General features: G+C 39.7%; 1 protein-coding gene across 3 annotated transcripts in view; it reads left to right on the forward strand.

Moving 5' to 3' along the window:
* Nucleotides 1-20,917, forward strand: part of EPHA4 (EPH receptor A4) — a 137,536-nt gene extending 116,619 nt beyond the window's left edge. Inside the window, exons 9-17 of one of the 3 annotated variants that reach the window (XM_007467406.1) lie at nucleotides 2,886-2,944; nucleotides 5,483-5,596; nucleotides 5,854-6,039; nucleotides 9,856-9,917; nucleotides 10,575-10,784; nucleotides 12,980-13,129; nucleotides 16,530-16,723; nucleotides 20,192-20,347; nucleotides 20,685-20,910. In XM_007467406.1, coding sequence (XP_007467468.1) covers nucleotides 2,886-2,944; nucleotides 5,483-5,596; nucleotides 5,854-6,039; nucleotides 9,856-9,917; nucleotides 10,575-10,784; nucleotides 12,980-13,129; nucleotides 16,530-16,723; nucleotides 20,192-20,347; nucleotides 20,685-20,799 — 1,246 coding nt within the window. In that variant the 3' untranslated portion in view covers nucleotides 20,800-20,910. Of the gene's footprint in view, nucleotides 1-2,885; nucleotides 2,945-5,482; nucleotides 5,597-5,853; nucleotides 6,040-9,855; nucleotides 9,918-10,574; nucleotides 10,785-12,979; nucleotides 13,130-16,529; nucleotides 16,724-20,191; nucleotides 20,377-20,684 lie in introns of all 3 variants that reach the window. The other 2 variants (XM_007467408.1, XM_007467407.1) reach the window with 2 other exon arrangements.
* The last annotated feature ends 3,202 nt before the right edge of the window (nucleotides 20,918-24,119 follow it).

Below are 24,119 nucleotides of genomic sequence, written 5' to 3' on the forward strand. Positions count from 1 at the left end.
AAAAAAAAAAAAAAAAAAAACATAAAACATTGGCGGGGAGGGAATAAAAATAGAGTTTTATTTAAAAAAAAAAATACACCTCCTCTATTTTACTTCCTCCTTCTATGTTCGGAAGCCTGAGGAGGGGATGGGCAGGTCAGCCTTGTAATGATCCCTGCCATTTTACCTTTCCTCTGGCTTTGCACAGATTTCATGAATATGTTGATGGAAAATGGCACTCCTGGGCTGCTTGAGGCTGCTCCTTTCTTTTGATATCTACAAGGGTTTTTTGTTTGTTTGTATGTTTGTTTTTGTGGTACGCGGGCCTCTCACTGTTGTGGCCTCTCCCGTTGCGGAGCACAGGCTCCGGACGCGCAGGCTCAGCGGCCATGGCTCACGGGCCCAGCCGCTCCGCGGCATGTGGGATCTTCCCGGACCGGGGCACGAAGCCGTGTCCCCTGCATCGGCAGGCGGACTCTCAACCACTGCGCCACCAGGGAAGCCCTCTACAAGGGTTTTTGATGAACTCTCTGACAGTTTAAAGTTGGGACAAAAGCTTCCCTGCTCGATGCATGTTTTTCTTCTTTGAAGGAAAGAAATTCAAATCAGTATTCGAGATCTAAAGTGGTTTAAAATATATACTTGTAATTTTAGATAATGCTTTTAGGAGCTCCGATAAGATACAATATTCCGGGCTGGCAGGACCCTATCACACCCTTGAGACCTAGGCACGCATTTCCCTGACATAAAATATGCTATTTTCATAGTCCCTGACCTAACACTCTTATATTTCCTTTAAAAGGAGAGGGGAGGGGGAGTTTTGGAGGGGACTACATCTTTCATACAAATGTTTGGTTTCAGTATGTTTAAACCTGTTTAGCTTCTTTGATGAAGCAATAGATTTTGAGAGCAAGTGGAATCCAATTTAAGTGGATTTACTGATATAAAATGTACTATGACTTATAATTAACTCTCACCAGCTATCATCATATAACTTCATCCATGCTGGGAGAGGCATGTGAGGTAGTGAGCTAGATGGGGCAGACACACTCCTCCTGTATTTGCTAGGAGGGTCGTGGGTAAATGACTTGCCCTCCTGCCTCCATGTTCTCATCTGTACAATGGGACTGAACATGTGTCTGTCTGCCTGATTGCTTTCATAGGGTTGTTGAGAAGATGCCATGAAATGTTATACAGGAAGGCTCTTTTAAAAGTTAAATACAAAGTAAAAATGCAAGCTATTATTTGGGACTGAATGACTCGTACTTTGAAGTGAACTGAGGTCCCTGTTTACTGAGCTGGTTCCTGCTTTGCAAACAGTTAGGGGAAGAGATAATATATGTGATGAGAGCACTTTGAAAAGTTAAATGCAGTGTAAAAATGCCAAGTATTATTATTTGCAAGGGAATTATACACACAGAGGAACATCTGTAGGCTCTGAGGGTCTGATTGCAGAGCTGGTTCCTGCGTTGCTGACAATTAGGAGAGGAATGTGGGTGAAGGGCTGGGACACGTGACTGTGACTGGGCTGCTCTCTGGTGGCACTGCGTGGCCCTCTTTTCCATGACCATCCTGCCCTTCTTGACTTGTTCAAAGTGCAGGGGTTCAGGTTATCAGATTCAGACAGGACCACACTGCTGCGACCCCCTGTGGCCGCCAGGGACTCTTGTCACCACAGAGCCTGTTTCCTCACATATAGGAGTCTTGACTGACCTCATCTTTAAAGCTCTAAGAAAATTACAAGATGATTATAAAGTGCAATATAAACTTGACATTTTTGACAGAAACATAGATGTACATATTTTATTCACTAATATGATCTCATCTTCCAACTTTACAGAGTTCTAATATGGACTGAGTTGATTTTCTAATTTAACATACATACACATAGACACATATATATGTGTCTATGTATAATGTATCAAGATGGCTGATTCAAGAATTATATATATTCAAGCTTTCTTTTTCCCAAGACTTTTTATAACCAAGCCTGATCTCACTCCTATGGGACACTGAGAGCAGAAGGCCAACTGTAGGACCATACACTGTTTTTTGGAGAAAAGAATTAGGCGACAAATGGAAACTTATTTTTTGTTTTGTTTTGTTTTGTTTTTATTTGGTTGCTTGGGGTCTTAATTGCGGGATCTTCGTTGTGGCACGTGGGGGGTCAGTAGTTGCGGCACGCGGGCTCTAGAGCGCACAGGCTTAGTTGCCCCCCAGCATGTGGGATCTTAGTTCCCTGACCAGAGATCGAACCCAAGTCCCCTGCATTGGAAGGCAGATTCTTAACCACTGGGCCACCAGGGAAGTCCCGGATCCTTATTTTTACTGCTGCAAGTTTTCTACAAACTCTTAAGGAATGTAATCCAGTACGAAGCAAATGTTTACCTTTTAAATTGTCGTTAATCATTTAGGAATTTGTATGCAGCAGCTGAAGCCAATAACCACAAAACTATTGTTTTAAGAATATCATATAATAGGATAATGAGGGTTTTTTTGTGGTGAAAGCAACAGGGCTTACTTTTACTTATCACATACTGACTACGATTGCCTTTGATGTATGCAGAATTCACCTAGGGAAACTTATTTTAATTCAGAATATGTATGTGGGGAAATTAGCCAGTAAACTTCTAATCTATATTCAATACAATAAATTTCTCCTGGGGATTTAAAATTATAATTGTATTATAAAATATTTGCTGTATCACCTCAGTTTAATACTGTAGTTACGAGCAGAGACTCCGGACTCTGCGGTGACAAGTTACTTACCCTGTTATTTCAACTCCCATAAACCTTAGTTTTCTCATCTGTGAAATGTGCATTACATATCTGCCTGACTTATATTATGGTAGTAAAGAACTTGTGGTTTACAGATTTTGAAAATATTGTTTTTTATCTTTTAATAGACGGAGTAAATACAGTAAAGCGAAACAAGAAGCAGACGAAGAGAAACATTTGAACCAAGGTACAGAAAACTGGATTAAAAATAATTTTATTTTTAGAGCATGTCTTGTGTTTTCAGTTTAGAAATGTCTAAATAATATTCACATGGCTATTAATATTATATTCCTTTCATGAAATTATCCAAATAATGTACTTAAGGGTTTCAAACTGAAATAGGTGATTGGTATTTTTTTTTAAGTGAAATTCAAGATGGAGGTTGGGTAATTTCCTTTGATGCTACTTTTTCCTTATTTTATCCTCCAACCTGAAAAAGTATTGGCCTAGCTGGCTCATTTTTGTAGCTGGGTGGCAAGATTTAGAAGGTCACAGTTTTTCTCTTATTATAAGGTAAACATTTTCAATAGAATAAGAAATTGAACATACCACAGAATATGTGCTGTGGAATTCAGGACTATCAGTATTTCTTTAGTGGATTTTCATTATTTTGATATTCCAAGTGGAGTCAAAGACTAAATTTAAAGAATCGGCTCTGAATGACTTGAGCAAGATAGAAAACTCTGCAATGGACAGTGGTTGGTGTCTCTCCAGGAGTTCTGTCCATGAGAACTTTCCGAGGTGATGGCAGTGGTTTTTATCTGCACCATCTAATGCATTAGCCAAGGGGCCACAAGCACCACTGAATACTTGAAAAGTAGTGTGAATGAGGAAGTGAATTTTAAATTTTATTTAATTTTAACTGATTTATATCTAAATAACACCGGGTGGTTAATATCTACCTTATTAGCACAGGGAGGTAGAAGGGCTGGAAGAATAATCCTGAGAAAGGTTTTCTTGGCTAGAGCATGTGAAGTGATGAAGGGTCATGGAGTGTCTGATAATTTTCCATTTGTTCATCTTGTTTCCTTTCTAAAACCACACTTTCTCATTTGCATGTGGTGTATATTTTTAAAAACAAAAATGATGCATTTTTTTGAGATGAGGACAAAACTGACAGTCTTGGAAAATCAAAGGGTTTGGGCCAACCGGTATCCTACACCTCTCAGCGCCCCAAAGCCCCAGGAGCTCGAGCAGGGAGAGGCAGGGTGTGAATGCCAGTGGAAAGTTCCCAGTAATCTCTAATGCATCTTGTCCCGGACATCTCTGGCTGCCCCAGAGCTCACATTCCGAATTCAGTTTACCAGTGACTATGGGGTGTGGCCAAATTACCCTTCTTAGTATTTAAACCATTGATTCACCGAAGCTTCCAGGTGAAATTCAATGTCTTTTCTTACAGCACTTTCTTTCCAAAACAGAATAAAAGTGCAACTCCAATACAGAGTTTGTATTTTCAAATCAAATAGCAGATACTATCCCTCTCATCCACTTAACCTAGGTTTAATCTTAGTTTGTAATTGTTGTCAATTGTTGGTCCAAATATGAGGCAAAAGATGATATCTTGTAACAGGTCATTTGAGAAAGTTTCTATCATCTTCCCTAAGGGAAGAAAGCTGGAGATGGTGGGTAGGATGTGAACAACTGATTGGGACAACAATATTTATTTATTTATTTTTTAATTGTGTTTAGTTTTTTGTTTTTGTTTTTTTTGAATTTTTGAATTTTATTTTATTTATTTTTTTATACAGCAAGTTCTTATTAGTCATCCATTTTATACATATTAGTGTATACATGTCAATCCCAATCTCCCAATTCTTCCCACCACCACCACCACCACCACCACCACCACCACCACCACCCCCACCGCTTTCCCCCCCTTGGTGTCCATGTGTTTGTTCTCTACAACCGTGTCTCAATTTCTGCCCTGCAAACCAGTTCATCTGTACCATTTTTCTAGGTTCCACCTATATGCGTAAATATGTGATATTTGTTTTTCTCTTTCTGACTTACTTCACTCTGTATGACAGTCTCTAGCTTCATCCACGTCTCTACAAATGACCCAATTTCGTTCCTTTTTATGGCTGAGTAATATTCCATTGTATATATGTACCACATCTTCTTTATCCATTCGTCTGTCGATGGACATTTAGGTTGCTTCCATGACCTGGTTATTGTAAATAGTGCTGCAATGAACACTGGGGTGCATGTGTCTTTTTGAATTATGGTCTTCTCAGGGTATATGCTCAGTAGTGGGATTGCTGGGTCATATGGTAATTCTATTTTTAGTTTTTTAAGGAACCTCCATACTGTTCTCCACAGTGGCTTTATCAATTTACGTTCCCACCAACAGTGCAAGAGGGTTCCCTTTTCTCCACACCCTCTCCAGCATTTGGGACAGCAATATTTAGATAACACATTCCAGATTTCCTTATAGAGACTCTCTTTTCTTCCATGGGATAGGTTGTTTTTAAAATTTCATCCCTGAAGTGTGAAGACATTCCAGGAACTCAGTAGAGCTACAGCCTCTTAAGTAGCAAACAATTCTTGTTTACCCACTAACGAAACCCAGAGCAAGAATTTAAACATTTTCTTATGTCTACGCTAAGTATTTTTCTCATGCTAAGAAAAGTTTTTCTGTGCTGAATATTTTTAGACCCAGAGAACTTCAGTTTATTAGTGGTCCCTGAGAAGTGTTCCGCCAACCTTTTGCATGTTTATTACTCAGGTGTTAGAACTTACGTGGATCCCTTTACATACGAAGATCCCAACCAAGCAGTTCGAGAATTTGCCAAAGAAATCGACGCATCCTGCATTAAGATTGAAAAAGTCATAGGAGTTGGTAAGTGTCTATGTCTATAAGCCTATTTTCTTTGTGGATATTAAATATATGTTTGTGGATTATATAAATGCATTAGAATGTATTGTATGTGCCTGTATATGTAAATATCTGTGTACCTGAAATTTCCTTGATCTATATAAAACACCAGCACAGTGCTTACTGTATAATAAGCGGTCAACAAGTGTTAGCTATTGGCTGTTATTCCTTCTCCTTGAACGTGTTTCTGGTTCAGAGTCAATTCTTTTTCTCTCCCAAAGGTGAATTTGGTGAAGTGTGCAGTGGGCGTCTCAAAGTGCCTGGCAAAAGAGAAATCTACGTGGCTATCAAGACATTGAAAGCTGGTTATACAGACAAACAGAGGAGGGACTTCCTGAGTGAGGCCAGCATCATGGGACAGTTTGACCACCCAAATATCATTCACTTGGAAGGCGTTGTCACCAAATGTATGTGCGTCGCTCCCTTTACAAAGCCAAGTTAGAAGTTACTGGCAAATTAAACACACATTTTCTTTCCAGAGAAATGACAGATGGAGCAGACCCACTGATTGCTAATAGGAGGAAATCAGTGCAGGACAAGTCATTAATCTTGTAGTCATTTCTAAATGGGTGTATGGTGTAGGCTGATACCCTATTTCCAAGGCAGCTTGTGTGAGATTTTAGGGAAATTAATATTGCAGATTTTTGGTATGCCTTGCCATCTTTCAAATCTTTGCTAGACCAAACTGATTGTCACAGGACAGGCGCAAGCAGATGGTAAGCAAAATAAATTTTAAGTACTTCTCATATAAAACACAACAAAACCTCACTACACCTTATGTTCGAAGCTTCGGTTCCAGATGCAGGGAGTGCACCTTGGTAATCTGTTATATTGGGGGATTTGCTTGTCTGCTCTGCCTGATTTATGGCAGCTGCAGTTGCAGTTCAGCACCTATTTCCAGTAACACCTGGTTGCACCTTCCTTTTTTAGTCCATTAGCATTCTCTCAGCCCGTGAACCACGCTTCAGTTAAAATACGACACAGCTCAAAAGATGCATTTTGCGAAGCAGACCCTGAATACACCTGTAAGACTGGCTAAGACCAACTTGTAAAGCACCACATGGACAGGGCAGCTGAAATGGTTACTATTGAAGGTGGCTCTGTTCCAGAAGCCTTAGTACCTATTACAGTTACTACAAGTCAAGGATCTTGTAAGCCTGGGGCTATGTCTCCAGGACGGCCAAAGTGCCATTTAATTTGATACCAGGGGCCTGGGAAAAGTGTCCTCCATCAACCGGTGCAGAGTGGCTGCCGCAGTGGGTGAAATGGAGGTGTAAATGTTGGATGTTAGGTCTGGGGCAAAGGGGGCAGTAAGACACAAGGGTACACAATCTTTAGGCAGGGAAAATTTGGAAATTACTAAAAAGTGAGAGCAGATATACACTAATTTAGAGGTCCTCAAACTTAAACATTCATCAGAATTCTGGAAAACTCATGAAAACACTTTCCTGGGCCTCATCTTCAGAGGTTTGATTTAGTGAGTGGGAGCCCATGAGTTCACATTTCTGAAGAGCTCAAGGTCAATCAAGCTATAGTCCCTGGAACCACACTTTGAGCACCTTTGGCCTAGTGACCAAAGATTTACACATCATCTACTGCTAGTAAATTATGAGGCCTTGACTAGTTGCTCAAGTTCTCAGTTTCCTCATCTGTAAAATAGAGATAAAAATGGAATGGAATATTTAGCGTGTTTGGCATAATGCTTATTTAGCAAATTAAAAAAAAAAAACCAACTAAGTGTTAACTGGCATTATTATGTCTTAAAAAGTACATCTTTCCCCATCTTTGGAATCCTTCAAAAAAGGAACCTTGGTGCTAAGGGTATATAATTTTTCACCTAAGGTGAAGTCTGTAATTAGCATAGAATAGCTCTATTTGCTTTTTATGATGAGTTTTACAGACAGGATATTTTTCCTGTGGCCTGTGGAGCTGCCCAGAGCCCTTCACTACTTTAATTAAAAGATAACATTCCCTTTAAATACTTCTGCATGTCCATTTTCTCAAAAGGAGGCTCTGTTCAGCTTGGGGTGTTTTTCCTGGGGCAGACAGTGATTTTTGTAGCACCTCTGCAGAAGAGGGAAGAAACGGGATCTTTGTGACCTCTAAAACCCGTGGCTATTACAGCTGTAACTGTTACAAACGACTGGATGCATTTGCATAATGCACTTGTCACTGAATTAAAATGGTTTAAAATTTCCACCAGAGGAGCCATCCCCTTCCCCCCATCTCTCCCCTCCCCATTGCCTCCCTGCCTGTTCTGGGAAGGGGTCTGTCTCTACCCTGGAGCCCAGCCTGGACCCATTTCATATGCCCCTCTGTGCTTATGGAGACATTCATCTTTATTTCTCTTGTAGAGCTCATAAAGATTCTGACAAATGGATACTTTTCATAAACAAAAAAATGGAGAATAATTGTGAAGATAGTGCCGACAGTCAGACTAGGGAGGTGTGAGGGTGAAAGAGTTGGAGAGTGTGAATTCGTGACTGGACTTCCTTGAGTAACTTTGTAAATGGACAGGGAGACTATAATTCTCGCCCCTGCGGATCCTCTCCTTGCTTCCCCACATTTCCAGAGGGATCTGGTGAAATGGAAGTAGGTGTTAATGCACCATCAGGGGAGTCAGCCCTTCTCATGAGTTGACAAAGTATCATTTGATTGAGGCAGGTTAATTAAAACTCATTTAGATGCATTTGTTCTATGTGGTCACAGATACAGAGGGTAAATGAGTCTGAGGACTAAAGGCTTCCTAATAATATTGACGGAGGATGGAAAGGTGTATGGGGACCACTCCCTCCAGCCAAGGGGAAAGAGATTAGAAGTGGTTTTGACTCATCCTTTGTTCTACACCGAGATTCCTGCTTTTTCTGCCTGCTTTCATTCATCACTTGAAAATTAAATGTTCGTGGTGGTGTTTCCTAATCCAACATTTTTGCCTCGGAAAGATTTCTTAGGCACGGTACCAAATGTTCAATCGAAGAAACAAATTGATAAATGGGACTTCATTGAAATTAAAAACGTGTGCTCTTCTAAAATTTTGCCTCTGAAATGAAGATATTTCTCCTTTCCCCACACCAGTACAGAGTCTCACCTGATAGGGGCTCTGGGTGGGAAATGTACTCGTTTAGAATAATTCTGGGGGCTTTCTGGCAGTGGCACAGCCCAGCCCATTTTCCCCTGACTGGATGTCTAAGTCCAAACAGTCCACAAGGACAGCAATGAATGTTTTTGATTTTTCAAACTAACATTTTATTTTCCTCACAGGAACTCTTCTGTTCTCTTGGCTTTACCCCTTGCCTTAGTAAAATATCGAAGATTTACACCCCACTGCCACAAATACCCTTTAGAAAGAAGGAATTTCAGACCTTGAGTGCATTGCCAGGGATTAAGAAACCAAAGAATGATCCTTATTTCCTAAGGTGCTCAGAAAGAAAACCAAAGTGAAATGAAAGTGTTTCCCACTTCTCTCAAACCTTAAAATCATTCTGATCTCTTTGCTTACAAAAGGGAGAAGGGCACACAAAGGTTCTAGTCCTGAATTAAAATTGCTGCCTAGGATGAAATCACTTATTGACCCTTTTCTGTGATTTTGTTGTTGCTGCTGCTGAGGTTGGCAGCTTAAGGAAACAAATAGACTGAGTTTATTTATAGATAGGAAAAGGGAAAAGAAAGGATATAGCCCCTGAGCTGAGTGAGGCAGGGGGAAGAGCTAAGATGGTACATGCTTGAGCTTTAAGATGAGTCTGGGTAATGACGTATCCAACATAGCTCCCAGAAGCTTGGCTTCCTCTAAATAGGTAACAAAAAAAAAAACTTTCTCTGTTCATTGATTCCTTTAGCATTGTACAAGTGGCTCTTCTGGGGACAGAATTAATTAATTATCTTAAAGATTTTTTTCTCCTTTAAACGGGTCATTTATCTTCTCCATTTGCTTGAGAGAGCAAATACCCATCCACGTGCTCCCTGGATACCAGAGGCCACTTTATTAAAGACCTTGTCAACAAGCCACCCAAAGGGTTAACCTTCCAGATGGAATTTAAACCTACTCGTCCTTTTAATATTTCATTCCTAGCTCCACACAGCTGAGGCATAAGCTTGGCTTGTTTTAATTAAATTAGATCACACAAGACAGGTGTCCTGGCAGGAAAATTGCGCACAGCCCATTTTTATCTCATTAACTGCAGTGCTCATCAAGGGTTTTGTGTTTTTCTTTCTGGAAACTCTAGGTAAACCAGTAATGATCATAACAGAGTACATGGAGAATGGCTCCTTGGATGCATTCCTCAGGGTATGTGACTACTTTATATTAAACCCAAGAATGTCGGTATTTAGAAAACTCTAACAGACTTCTAGTATTTGTTCTGTTTGGTTGTATTCATGGACTTTTTTCTAATGAGGCAAAGGAAGAAGAGGAGAAATAGAGAATGATGTGATTTTTAAAGGCTCTTCAATAATCCACGTACGAGGAGGGTAGTATTTGATTTATTCTTGTATCGTGGGGCTGTTTGAGCCATAGATTCATTACAGTTGGATAATTTCCATCTATTACAGGAAGCAAACCCAGCTCCTAGGATATACTCTACTCATGAATTAGTGACTTTGGTCAAAAAGGCCCGGAAGGGCTTCCCTGGTGGTGCAGTGGTTGAGAGTCCGCCTGCCGATGCAGGGGACACGGGTTCGTGCCCCGGTCTGGGAAGATCCCACATGCCGTGGAGCGGCTGGGCCCGTGAGCCATGGCCGCGCGTCCGGAGCCTGTGCTCTGCAATGGGAGAGGCCACAACAGTGAGAGGCCCGCATACCGCCAAAAAAAAAAGGCCCGGAAATCATACTGAGTTTCACTGCACACCGGATACAGATATCAAAAAAGATCCAAGTAATAAATGCCTGGTGAAAATTAATTTGGCCTAATGCTAATGAGATTGTACCTTATTTCTTTCCCCTGCAGAAGAATGATGGCAGATTTACGGTCATTCAGCTGGTGGGCATGCTTCGTGGCATTGGGTCCGGGATGAAGTATTTATCTGATATGAGCTACGTGCATCGAGATCTGGCTGCACGGAACATTCTGGTCAACAGCAACTTGGTCTGCAAAGTGTCTGATTTTGGCATGTCCCGAGTGCTAGAGGATGATCCAGAAGCAGCTTATACCACCAGGGTAAGAAAGATTTGTGACCTCTGGGCTTTGACTCTGATGAAACTGTTCCTCTCACTTTGATGTTTTAAACCCTTTGTGATTTTTACAAGTTTCCTCATCCTTCAGAGCCCCTTCATAGCCATGCATCCATTTTTAAACCATGTTTCCAAGAGGGATTTTGAAACAGCCTCTAGATGTGTGACCACTTTACAAAGCCACAAGTTAGAGCGTCACTTATTATTGTATTTTTTTCACACTTAATCTACCTTCCTTCCTTCCTTTCTTTGTTTGTTTTAGATTTTCTACTTGGTTCTTTTTTATTATTTTTAAAAAATCTTATTTTAAACAGGACAGAACAATATTTCTAGTCGGCTGCCTACCGAACCTGAGAATGTATACACAGGATTTATAAAACATTTACACTACCCAAGGTTTCCCAGTATCTAATGGCCTGCGTTTTACTACTGGTAGATAAGCCAGGATTAAGGCACAGTTAAGAGTTATCAGTATACAGTTAATGGCTATGCTATCTTAGCCGGACAATCTGAATATAAGATACTAATGGAATAAACACAGAATCATAAAAGTTATTGGCCATTAGGGCTGACACTGTTAAAATCAACGTGAAGCAGACCAGCCAGTTTCTTCTTTTAATGCTCACAATTTTGCATCTACAATGGTAAGCATTGGGGTTTTTTGGTGTAGTTTGTTGGGTGTGTGTGTGTGTTTTCTGTCAGTGTTCAGTTTCTTTGGCTGTCGTTTTGATTCTTACACATACCCTCCTCTGAAGTCAAAGTCCATTCATTCAGCAAAGAATACATCCTTGTCCATGCTAAAGACTTTTTATTTTTCCCCAGCAGTTGGAGAAAGGAAAGTAAAAGGAAGCTTCTAGAATGATACATTTATATAGCCAAAATATTTAAGGAAAGCAGAAGACGGCACAAGTGTCTTGCTGTGTGTGGAACAAGCATAAATGTAATACAGTGTATTTTCAGAGTGAACTGCAGTGAATCACTGCAATTTGCAGTACAATTTACTGCCCTGTTTAGTAGCTCTAATAAAGCAAACTTTTAAATGATGTCCTCTTGAACACCTTAAGGGGCTGAATTGAAGTTGAATTAATTTCCCCAGATGGAACCCTAAGAAATTTGAAACTCCATTAAAAATACCTTGCACATTGGGGTGGGATAGGGAGGGTGGGAGGGAGGGAGACAAAGAGGGAAGAGATATGGGAACATATATATATGTATAACTGACTCACTCTGTTATAAAGCAGAAACTAACACACCATTGTAAAGCAATTATACCCCAATAAAGATGTTAAAAAAAACACCTATAGGGGTGGGATAGGGAGGGTGGGAGGGAGGGAGACAAAGAGGGGGAAGAGATGGGAACATATATATATGTATAACTGACTCACTCTGTTATAAAGCAGAAACTAACACACCATTGTAAAGCAATTATACCCCAATAAAGATGTTAAAAAAAAAAAAAATACCTTGCACATAAGCATAATCAAACAAGAGACATTTGAGACCTTTAAACTTTTCTTGGGTAATATTCAGTTGCTTTACCATTTTTGCAGTGTTTTTTTTAGAAAAGTAAATAATAATCAAAATCTGGCCCTCCTGCCATTAAAATTAATAATGGCTCTAGCATCCGGTATTATTTGACTTCCTCTAAGAGCCTGTTTAGCATATTATCTTCTAGCCACGTTGGTCATGTTTCTCGTGCTCTATAGGAGTTGGATGACAGTGGGATGGATAGAAATGTTCATATTTAACTTTTTTAGGTCATGATTTCCAAAGCAGTATTAAGTATTGCCTTTGTGCTGCTGGGTGAGAGAATCTAACAAGAAGTCAAAATTACTGACAGCTGCACTTCCATTGATATATACCACGGATAACATGTGTATTTTGTAAAACCTAAAATGTCCTTTCTTCTGCAGTATTGCCTTAAGTAGAGCTCAGATAATAGGTAGGCTTTTAAAAAAATAATTAAACATACTAGTTGCTTACTTCCCTGTGACTAAAGAAAACATATGAGAACTGTCTCAACCTGGAAGATTTTAGTTAGAATAACCAAATATCCTGTTATTGTTTGGAAAGCTATCTCAGGAATGCTGTTGCCCTGCTTAGCAAACAGTAACAACATTCAGAAACTAAAATGGCACATCAGTGTACTTGGGGGATAACCTAGAGCTTGGATGTTCACAGGGTGGCAAGATTCCTATCCGGTGGACTGCACCAGAAGCAATTGCCTATCGTAAATTCACATCAGCAAGTGATGTATGGAGCTACGGGATCGTCATGTGGGAAGTGATGTCGTATGGAGAGAGACCCTATTGGGACATGTCCAATCAAGATGTGAGTATGTTCTGAAATATATGTCTTTGCATTAATGTATGATGGAGTAAGTGTTGAGCTTGAAATGATACATTAAACTTGAAATTCTTAATACAGATGTGTCTAGTAATCTAGCTAAAACTTATGATCCTGGATTTCCAGGACCAAAATTACAAAGCCTTAATGGTGTAATATGGGAGATAGATAGATAGATAGATGCATAGCTTGATCGATTAGTGATGTGGAACAGTACTTTTACTTTGTTAACTTTCAAAGCCGTAACTGAAATAAAATTAAACCTTGAATTTTAAGAAAATGCAAGGATATCTCAAAAACACAAATTTCACATGAGATGAAACTGACGTGAAAGGTTTATTGGAAGAAAATTAGTGAATATTTTAAAGCTGGCAAAGTTGTAATTAGAGCTTGCCCCTTGAGGACTCTAAAATAAAGCTTCACTAAATGACCCTTTGTAAATTATACACATCCCTTTAAATGTACCATCTGGACTACTTTGTAAGGGAGTATCCACAATGCCTCCAATTTTAGAAAAGCATTCAATAATGACACTAATAAGATTCCAGAGTAATAGAATTTAATTGCAAACATCTCCAGTGAGAAAGGAAAAAAACAAACCTAGACCGGGGTGGGGGGATCTTCCTAGAACACTTATTAGCTAATTCTGGGAAGGTGTTAGTTAGTTCTAGAAGGGTTGGAAATCAGAACAACGTGAAATGGCCATTTCTTGAACTTCCCTAATATTTTTATATGAGAGGTAAAACATTATCATAGAGTGTGTTTACGAATGTGTGGTATTCAATTTATCAATAAAAATTGTATTTTAAAAAAAGTTTTTTTTAAAAAATTTTCTCTGATGTGGAGTGTTACCTGATCATCTGCCTTGTCCTGAAACAACAGGATGTTGCAAAACCTTGACAGTTAAGTGAAAAACCAAGTGCACTCAAGAAATAGGATGTTGCCTTATCAGTAGAAGAATGTTTAGAGCAATAACCAGAATAAGAGGAACGGTAGTATTGACACTGTAGTATCTATAAATTATAAAGGAAGGTTCATAGCAAATAGTAAGAAAGACTGCAGCTAGCATAACTGATAGATAATTACAGGCTGGAGACAGACTATGGGAGTGAACAGTGTGTAATCTATTGTTTGATGTGATTCTGCAGACACCATCAAGTACCTTTCTTGTATAGTAACATTTGGTTTTGAGTTAGAGACATTCAGAGGAACAAAGACCAACAACCTAGAAGAAGGAGTAGTGCCTGTATTTACTTATTCAATTATTGGATATTTAAGCTTTTCTTTATTTCAGTTGAGAGTGGTGGCCAAATGCTCATAAGAGCAGAATATCTAAAGATGTTGTCAGTTTTCCCGCCCTAAATATTTCCAGACCTATAGCTTTGACAGCTTCTATATTATATTAAAATAATTTTGTTGGTTTAAACTTTCAGTTGTCTGCCTTTATCCATGAAAAAGTATCTGAAGCCAATTCTCTCCCACAAATAATATTGATCTATCATTCACGTGTATTTGTCTCTGCGTTGGAGTCTGTATAGAACAGGAATCTACAGGAAATGTAACTGGAGAATTACTTTCAGGGGTAGAATTCATTTGGCATATGGTGAATGGAGTCAAAGTAACTGTTAAGAAGATGTCAAATTTATCAAGTTTTTTGTTTGTTTTAATCCTCGGCCTTCCCCCGCAAAACATTCAGCAGTAAACTGAGAAAATACACTTTGTTAACCCACAAGCCATCTTCCAAGCTGGCAGTGGATCGGGAGCTAATGAAAGAATACTAAGAGGTCTGAGGGTTTGTAACAAATTGTGTTAACCCGGCATCAGCCCAGTGTTGCTTGCATTCTCATCAATTCAATGTAAAATATTTTCATCAAGTCCAGAGTCAACACCATGCACCTGGAAAGAGAAAAGAAAGTCAGAGGATCAAACTGACCTAATGTCATTGCCAGAAATAAATAGAATCACGTTCAGTTACATAGCATACAGAAGTCTACTTTAGAAGGAGAAGTAAATTAATACTAATACAGTAGGAGGCTGGCAAAAAATGCATGGGAGAAAAGGGTTCAGAGGGCTTAATAAGTCACAAGATGATTGTTAAACTGGAACAGTATCCTGGTTAAAAGAACCACAGTTATACTGGAACATATAAACTGGACCCAACTGAATTGATTATTTTCTCTTGAAGGGCAGTCATTGAGCAGTAATAGACCCGCCTCAGGGGGACTCTGTCATGATCACTGAGATGGCTGCAGCCAGTGGTGGTCTCACTAGGAGCTGTCATTTTAGTAGGGGGAGAAAAAGGACTGATTTAAAACAATTAAAACTTTTAAAAATCCCCAAAGAAAATCACCTCCAGAATCTCATAGGATACCCGTAAACCCATCTTATGAGTAGCCAAGAAATTAAGAAGTAATTCCCCTTTTTAAATTTGGCATGAGTCATATCATATTGTGTTATTGGAATTCACACCCTGAAGAAGGGGGATTTAGAGAAAAGCCAATAAGAAATGCTGTAATACCTGTGAAGATAGATTAGAAAAATTAGGATTAGAAGAAAGCCTGTGGAATGATTTATGGCTTATTAGGCAGGAGGCCCCACTCTGGGCAGGAGGCAATTATCACCTACCATGATCACTTCTTTCCTTAGATGTGTAAGGGTCCTCTTTAAAATATAAATGCCCCAAGGAAGGTTTTTATTAATTATTTTTAAAATTTTAAATCTAATTTTGAGCACCTTTAACAGGGTCAGTTGACAGCCAACTGAGACCAAGAAAGAGATACAGAATTGGTAAACTGGTGTATTTTGGTCTTACAAAGCTAAAAATGGCTGCGCATCTGGAGGGCTTGAGGAATGTGCTATTTCTGAGAGAGGCAGTGTCTTCTGGATTGGAAGGTCTGGAAGTTGGGCTCTGGTATTGACCCACCAGCTGTCTGAGTAAGAGTACAGAGGCTTAAAGTGATGCAAAGGGACTTGTGTTTTGTAGGCAACTATTAATGCTTCCTAAGGAATGCCTTTAACACTAAGCTAGAGTCTCTTTTGCTAAGAGTGTTTAGCTGACAGAAGAATGAGAGGGTCATCGCCCTGTGGTCTCTGGAGGCCAGGCCAACACCATGTGGTTGATCTGATTAGGTTCTAACCACTTTGGAACATTGATGCTTCTTCAGATGGGCATTGTCTACCATTTGAGAACCCCTCATAGCAACAGCTGGCTTCCCTTCCAGCTCTGGCTTCTGTGAAAGAATTGGAGCCGTTCCCATACTCAAGCTTGCTGGCAGCTTAATGGACAGGAAACTTGCTGAGCAGGAGGGTGAACCTCTAACAACAGCTTGCCTGGCAGCTTAACATACCATTCTGGGTTTTTGGTTTTGTTTTGTTTTTTTGCTAGGTGATTAAGGCCATCGAGGAAGGCTATCGGCTGCCCCCTCCAATGGACTGCCCCATTGCACTCCACCAGCTGATGCTAGACTGTTGGCAGAAGGAGAGAAGCGACAGGCCTAAATTTGGGCAGATTGTCAACATGTTGGACAAACTCATCCGCAATCCCAACAGCTTGAAGAGGATGGGGACCGAGAGCTCCAGGTCAGCCGTGCTTACTTAATACTGATGTATGAAAGAATACATCAGAGATGGAAGGCAAGTGGTGACTCACTTCAATTCCCGCCTTCTAGTCAGAGGCCACTTCACAGCTGTCTGCAGCCTGGGTGGCTTTTTCCTCCTTGAGTATTTATGGTAGCTCTTTTCACCATTTTGAAGACCCTAGTACTTGTCAGGCCTCAAACAGAAGTCAGAAAAACAAATTTAAAACAACAACAAAGGGGCTTCCCTGGTGGCGCAGTGGTTGAGAGTCCGCCTGCCGATGCAGGGGACGTGGGTTCGTGCCCCGGTCCGGGAGGATCCCACATGCCGCGGAACAGCTGGACCAGTGGGCTGTGGCCGCTGAGCCTGCGTGTCCGGAGCCTGTGCTCCGCAACGGGAGAGGCCACAGCAGTGAGAGGCCCGCGTACCGCAAAAAAAAAACCAAAAACAAACAAACAAACAAAAACAACAACAACAAAGGAATAGCTCAAGTGCTTATTTTGTGAGGCTGGACCTGAAAACTTAGGAAGATGGATGAAATGTACTTTTGGAAGATGGCCAGGTTACTAGATGCTATATTTTGAAAGGGGAAGGAACATGGAGTTAGCAAAAAATAAGAATTCGAAGACATCTTTAAGTCGACTTAATAAAGTGTGAATTGTAGCAAGGGATTCCTGGGTTTCAGTTCTTAAAGTTGCTCTTTGCTGAGTCTTTCAAGAGGGGAAGGAAACAGGACCAAGATAAAAACTGATCAAGTTACAAAGCATGCAGATGAATATTTGAGAAGAGTTTTACAAACTAAAATGATTGAACCACCTGTAAAATAGGTAGTTACTTCATTGAAAAGAGCAAAAAGAAGCATTTCAGTCCAGAAAGAAGATAAAGATACCGCAGGTCTTATAATTAATTCAGTAGGAACTTTTCTACCTGGAAATTGGGCTTTACTGGTATAAGATCCAGGATACCTAGATACCAGTCCCATTGACCACTGTTAGGAGTTAAATGGTTTAAGAAGACAGGCATAATAAGATTAGGTGATTCAGGCCCTACTCATCTCCAGATCTGTGCTTCTCAAAGTCTTCTCTTTCATCAAGACCCTGAGTTAAAGGTAGGAAGACATTTTCCCCGTAGTATCCAAGCCCTTCCAGTCTTGGCCAGCACTAGGATGCCCTCCTCCAGTCTTTTTCTTGAAAACTTAGCCTACAGATTGGAGAGGGAATACGCTTACCATTTCCATATGAGGAAAAGAATTGGGAGTGAACAGCAGAGATATCCTGTGTTCTCTTAGGCTTTCAGATCCTGTACCACTAGCCACCATACAAAGAGTTAATGACCATGCTCTCCTGAAATAACACTGGGCTGAATTCACATCTTCCTTCTGCCACTGGTAGCTATGTGACCTAAAATAAAATCCCCATCATTTCGGGTCTATTTTTGGGGTGAAAATAGATGGCACTAAGGCCTCTCTTCCAGGTGTAGCTAGTTGTTTCTTTTATTCCAAAACTCCTCCAGCTTTTTATCTCCAGCTACAGATGCCACCTTATTTTGTCTGAAGGTTCTTTGGTACTTGGGGCTTCTCCTGCTGGTATAAACTCTTTCGTTGCTAACGTTGTAGAATGTGTGATTTGCACCAAAGTACAGAACCAATTGGGCATACTTTTCTCACTTCTAGATTTTTCTCATTGATGGTACTTAAGAGCTTTGATGCTTCTTACTGCTTGCTGATAATGGAAGGTAGTATAACATGGTATGTGATTCAGCACAAAATTAGGCAAATGTCACAGTGTTCCACAAAGAGTACAAAGACTTCCAGAACAAGCTTGAGAATGACCCTTAGAGTTCATTCATACTGAGTAAGGTATTTTCATTCTAAGGTCATTTTGACCTTGTCAGGTACCTAGAGCCTCCATGTGGCCCTTTCAATGCTTTGGCTTAAAGTTAGAAGTAAATGCAAACTTTTGGTTTTTGTTCATTAATATTCCTGGTAAACATTCAACACTAATGTCTAAAATTCTATGTGGCAGTGTTTGTTATTGGCTCAAAATTGGGAAAAGAATGAAATCTTGATGATTCTTACCATAAAAATCTGCAGAATTTTACTCAGAAAATTGGATTTAATTGAAATAATGGACAAAAAAACAAAGGTCACAAAGACAAGCTAATATTTGGACACAAAACTGATTGACAAAGCAAGTCTTTGTTAACATATCGATATAAAAAAAGAAGTAATGCAAATCAAGATAATTTAGGTAACAATTAGAATGAAAAATGGATTGGATTAATTCTACTGTGTAGAAAGTTAAGCCACTAGAGGGACTTAATTTTGTTTTTACAAGAAAAGGATTTTTTTGGTTGAAAATTCAGTAGTGATGATATAATTCTGATTTAAATGTTCGTATTCAAGCAGCATCTTCTCAGGGTGAAAATCGGGTCAAAATGTTAAGATCAACCACATTCTATAATTTCTAGGGAAAGGGAGTTCAAGAAAATAGAACTTAACAAGTAGCAAGGTTGCTATACAGGTAATTATAATAAAGGTGGTATAATACCCTGTTAATGTCTACCTTATGATTATTATGTAGTTTGAGATGAAGATGACTCTAATTCTCTTAATAAATACTTTCCATAAATACATTATTTATTGTGTATCAATATCGTGAGGGATGACAGAATCTTTGCCTTGAACGCTAGTCCCTCTTGACAGTGATCTAATGTAAAACACCTGGCCTGAGAAATGCATCAACTAATAAATAAGTTAATAAGAAGTGCTTGGAATTTGTTGAAATGATTCTTTTAGGAGCCCCAGCAAGGAAAAACGAGAAGCACATTCCACAATCCAAACAGTGATCAAAGTGGCCATTCTTCCTGCCAGTCTTGGCACATGTGCTGGTCAGGCTGCATTGATTAAAGAGAGGATTAACTCCCTGCTGTCCCAAGTTTGTTTGAATGCACTGAGCCTGCCTGCAAACCTGGCTGGAAGCATGCCGGACTTGAACTCTCGCTGTTTTCTCTGCTTCCATCAAGTCTGGCAGGTTGCAAGCTCACAGTTTTCCTTACTCATCCTCCACTAGGGTTTCCATAGTTGCTGAACTAAGGTCTGTGATATTCAGTGCTGGCAGGGACTGGACCCTTCCTTCAAAGACTGAGCTGGTTTTAGCCACAAGGGCTCCCCCAATCTTTACCCCAGACTAGGATGTTAAAAGACCTGCTCTGATCCTTAATGCATTAAGAGGTCCACATAAAACAAATGTGGGAAATGAAGTTAAGAACAAATAGGGTGATTGAGACATGCTCTTGCAGCTTTATGAAATTAGGGGCGAAAAATCACATGATGACATTTGACGGTGATTCCATCTAAAGCCCGTTCTTGGTGCTCCGGTTCCCCTCACCTGTCTTAGACCATCTGACTTCTGAGTCAGGCCGTCTCTCTAATAATTCTTGTCTGTCTACACTTTCTCGTTTCATTTCCAGACCTAACACTGCCTTGTTGGATCCAAGCTCCCCTGAATTCTCCACCGTGGTATCGGTGGGCGATTGGCTCCAGGCCATTAAAATGGACCGGTATAAGGATAACTTCACTGCTGCTGGTTATACCACACTAGAGGCTGTAGTGCACATGAACCAGGAGTAAGTACTCAGCGATGTAACACAAAAGGGTAAATCTAGATTTCATAGTATTTTGCTTCTTTTGCTTTGAGCTGCATAAGCATCCTACTCATTTTTTAAAAGAAAAGAAAACTGGAATGCCTTTCATTTTGATTGACTGAATGTAATTTTGCACAGCCTCTATAAAGCACCTACATTGTTGCATTCAATTGCTTAATTAAACATTTTAATACACCTGCCTTGTTGTGCTGTATTAACTGTGGCTGATTCAAATGCATGTCTGCATGAAGCCCAGAAAAGAGATTCTCAGCCCTCATCACATTTTCCTCTCCCACTTTTCTTCTCGCCCTACTTACAGTGACCTGGCCAGAATTGGCATCACAGCTATCACACACCAGAATAAGATCTTGAGCAGTGTCCAGGCAATGAGAACCCAAATGCAGCAGATACACGGCAGAATGGTTCCAGTCTGAGCCAGTATTGAATAAACTCAAAACTCTTGAAATTAGTTTACCTCATCCATGCACTTTAATTGAAGAACTGCACTTTTTTTACTTCGTCTTCGCCCTCTGAAATTAAAGAAAAAAAAAATATCTGCAGCGTTGCTTGGTGTACAGATTGCTGAAACTGTGGGGCTTACAGAAATGACAACCGTCATTTGAATTAGACCTGGAACAAATTGTTTCTCAGAAGTCCATCCATCCATCACCAATTTGTAAAATACATGTACCTATATAAATAGAACACCGCCTCCGGTTTCAATGCCGTATTTGCTGCCAGACACTGAGCTTCTCCGAGACATCCTTGATCTTCTCTCCATTTGGAATTACAACCGTAGTGTTTTGTTTGTGGCATAAATTACAGTCCATCCTTCTTACACTGGAATGAAGACCGTGCCCATTTTTGAAGGACTCAGTTAAACTTCTAAGGCTTGGTTCGTACCGGGGATAAAACCTAGGTGAACGTCACGTGACTCATCAGTGTTGCCGCTTGGTGCTCGGGCCACCTGGTGGATTATGCAGACACGCGGGGCTGGAGAGAAAAGGAAAGTGGATTTTAAAATAATAATAATAATAATAATAATAAGACCCAAGCACCATACCCCCTACCTGGACAAACGAGGTCTGTTTCTTTGGGCCCGAGGCTGTGCCATATAAGTCTTATCTGGGGACTCTACAAACTTACCGTAACTACCTTATGGATAGTGGATTGTGACAATCTTTTGTAACTCTACAAACTTACCGTAACTACCTTATGGATAGTGGATTGTGACAATCTTGTGTAGGGAAGTTTCATACTTTCCTCCTTTAAAGAAGCAAACCCAAATCTACAAGGTAAAAGGCAAAAGAACCAGCAATGAGTCCTTCTCCAATGAAAGCTGTTTTTTTGAAACTTTCTTATTTGAAACACTGAGCAGTATCTTTCATGGCTATCAGGTATTTTGGTTTTTTTTTTTAAGATTTCAGTCCTCTTGACATTGGGAGAAGAGACCCAAAGCAGTATGACTTCTCTGCTGTTCTTCCAGGAAGAAGTGATATAGGAACTATATGAGGTCAGGAAGGCATCTAGACCTCCACTGGCTGTGCTTTCTTTCATACTATGAGGGTCCTCTTGTCCTTCGGTGCCCTTCATTCCTGCCACAGATGCTTACTGAGCATCTTTTGGGTACTGGGTAGTAACCTCTTACCTTGTTGGGTCATGCACATGCCCCATTCTTCGGAGAATTTGCTTCAGTTAAGGAGTACTGGAGGGTCTTTCCATGAGTTTCATTATTTTTTCCTTTTTTTTAAATTTAATTTTTATTTTGTATTGGAGTATAGTTGATTTACAATGTTGTGTTAGTTTCAGGTGTACGGCAAAGTGGTTCGGTTATACATATACATATATCCACTGTTTTTCAGATTCTTTTCCCACAGAGGTTATTACAGAATACCGAGTAGAGTTCCCTGTGCTATACAGTAGGTCCTTGTTGGTTATCTGTTTTATATACAGTAGTGTGTATATGTTAATCCTGGCCTCCTAGTTTATCCCTCCCCCACCCCTTTCCCCTTTGGTAACCATAAGTTTGTTTTTGAAGTCTGTGAGTCTGTTTCTGTTTTATAAATAAGTTCATTTGTATCATTTTTTTAGATTCCACATATAAGCGACATCATATGGTATTTGTCTTTCTCTGACTTTTCACTTAGTATGATAATCTCTAGGTCCATCCATATTGCTGCAAATGGCATTATTTTATTCTCTTTATGGCTAAGTAATATTCCACTGTGTGTGTGTGTGTGTGTGTGTATATGTATATATGTATATATGTATATTATATATATACACACCACATCTTCTTTATCCATTTCTCTATTGATGGACATTTAGGTTGCTTCCATGTCTTGGCTATTGTAAACAGTGCTGCTATGAACATTGGGTGCCTGTATCTTTTCAAAGTGTGGTTTTTCCGGATACATGCCCAGGAGTGTTCCTGTCCTGCTCCAGTAGCCCCTGTACCAAACTGGATCAGCCAAGGAGGATTTACCTAGATGTCAATGGTGAGACTTGGAAGTCACCTTGACTGACTCATTATCAGAAAGTGACCTACTAAAAAAATAGGCTTTTCATCCATCAAAGCCCATTAGCCTTAGGTACTTCTATTTTAATCCCGGATTTTCTTCTTAAAACACGTGAATTTAAATGTCTCTGTTCATTCCTAGAAGCAAATAGCCTAACTTTTTTGACTGGACAAATTTTAACTTTTTTAACTCTTCCATTTTTATCACTTTTAAAGAAGAGCTTGGCTGATTTTAATGACCTTTCTCCCCCCTTGGTTTTATCCTTATTGAGCAAGGAATGTTAAATTTGATGCTGTCAAATCATGACAGTTTAGTAAAAACCTTTTTGCAACATTAGTTGTGAAACCTGTTCGGAAGGAATGTGAAATTTGTTTTTTTAAACTACTCCAAGAATTTCTGTTTTATCACCGCTTTTGCTGAAGTCGGGGAGTTCTCGATATTCATGTTAAAAGTTGACAAATGTTCGGGAGGTTCGCTTGCTTTTAAAAAAAATTATTTTTTTTTCCTTCTGTAAAGCTGTGGGATATTCTGTTTTCAGTCCCCACAGTCCAATTAAAATAAGGTAGCATTATAGTGTCATCTTGTGAGTAAAAAGAGAATGTTACCTTGCACACATTGAATAATTAAAAGTTTTGCTTTCTTACAATCAACAGCTTAAGACTTGAGGAATTTTTCTAAACACTGAACATAGTCAAAGCAGAATGTTTTTAAAAAGAGAGTGTGTCAATTCTAAGAGGTCCTAACATGTTAATGTTATGTACTGTGTTGGAGTGGATTTGTTACATCTTAGCAGGTATCTCTGCAAATGAAATATTCAGTTGAGAACTGAGGAAAAGGTGGAATATGAAATTCATTCAAAGGTTGCTTTCTGAATCTTAATTTTTACACATTGTCTGAGTTAGAGCCCAGGCCAATGGAAAGACCAAAAAAAGGCTTTCTATGTGTCTAAAATAATACCCAGTAGCAGTAAAAGTGGAACTCCACTGCTTCCAGGAAGTCATGCACGTTGAAAGAGAGATGTGAGGACAACAGGAATTTGTATTGTTTCCCAGGGTGTGGAGCCAGACTCTGGCATCCAGACAGCTTGGATTCCAAAACCAACCGAGATGTTGACAGTGGGAAGTTCACTCTGCGTTTCTTTATAACTCAGTTCCTCCACCTGTAAATTAGCGATAATGACACTTTAACAATAACACCTTTCCTAACACATGGTGTTGTTGTGTATATGAACTGCT

This window comes from Lipotes vexillifer, unplaced genomic scaffold (genome assembly GCF_000442215.2).
Source record: "Lipotes vexillifer unplaced genomic scaffold, Lipotes_vexillifer_v1.1 scaffold677, whole genome shotgun sequence".
Classification (NCBI taxonomy): Eukaryota; Metazoa; Chordata; class Mammalia; order Artiodactyla; family Lipotidae; genus Lipotes; species Lipotes vexillifer.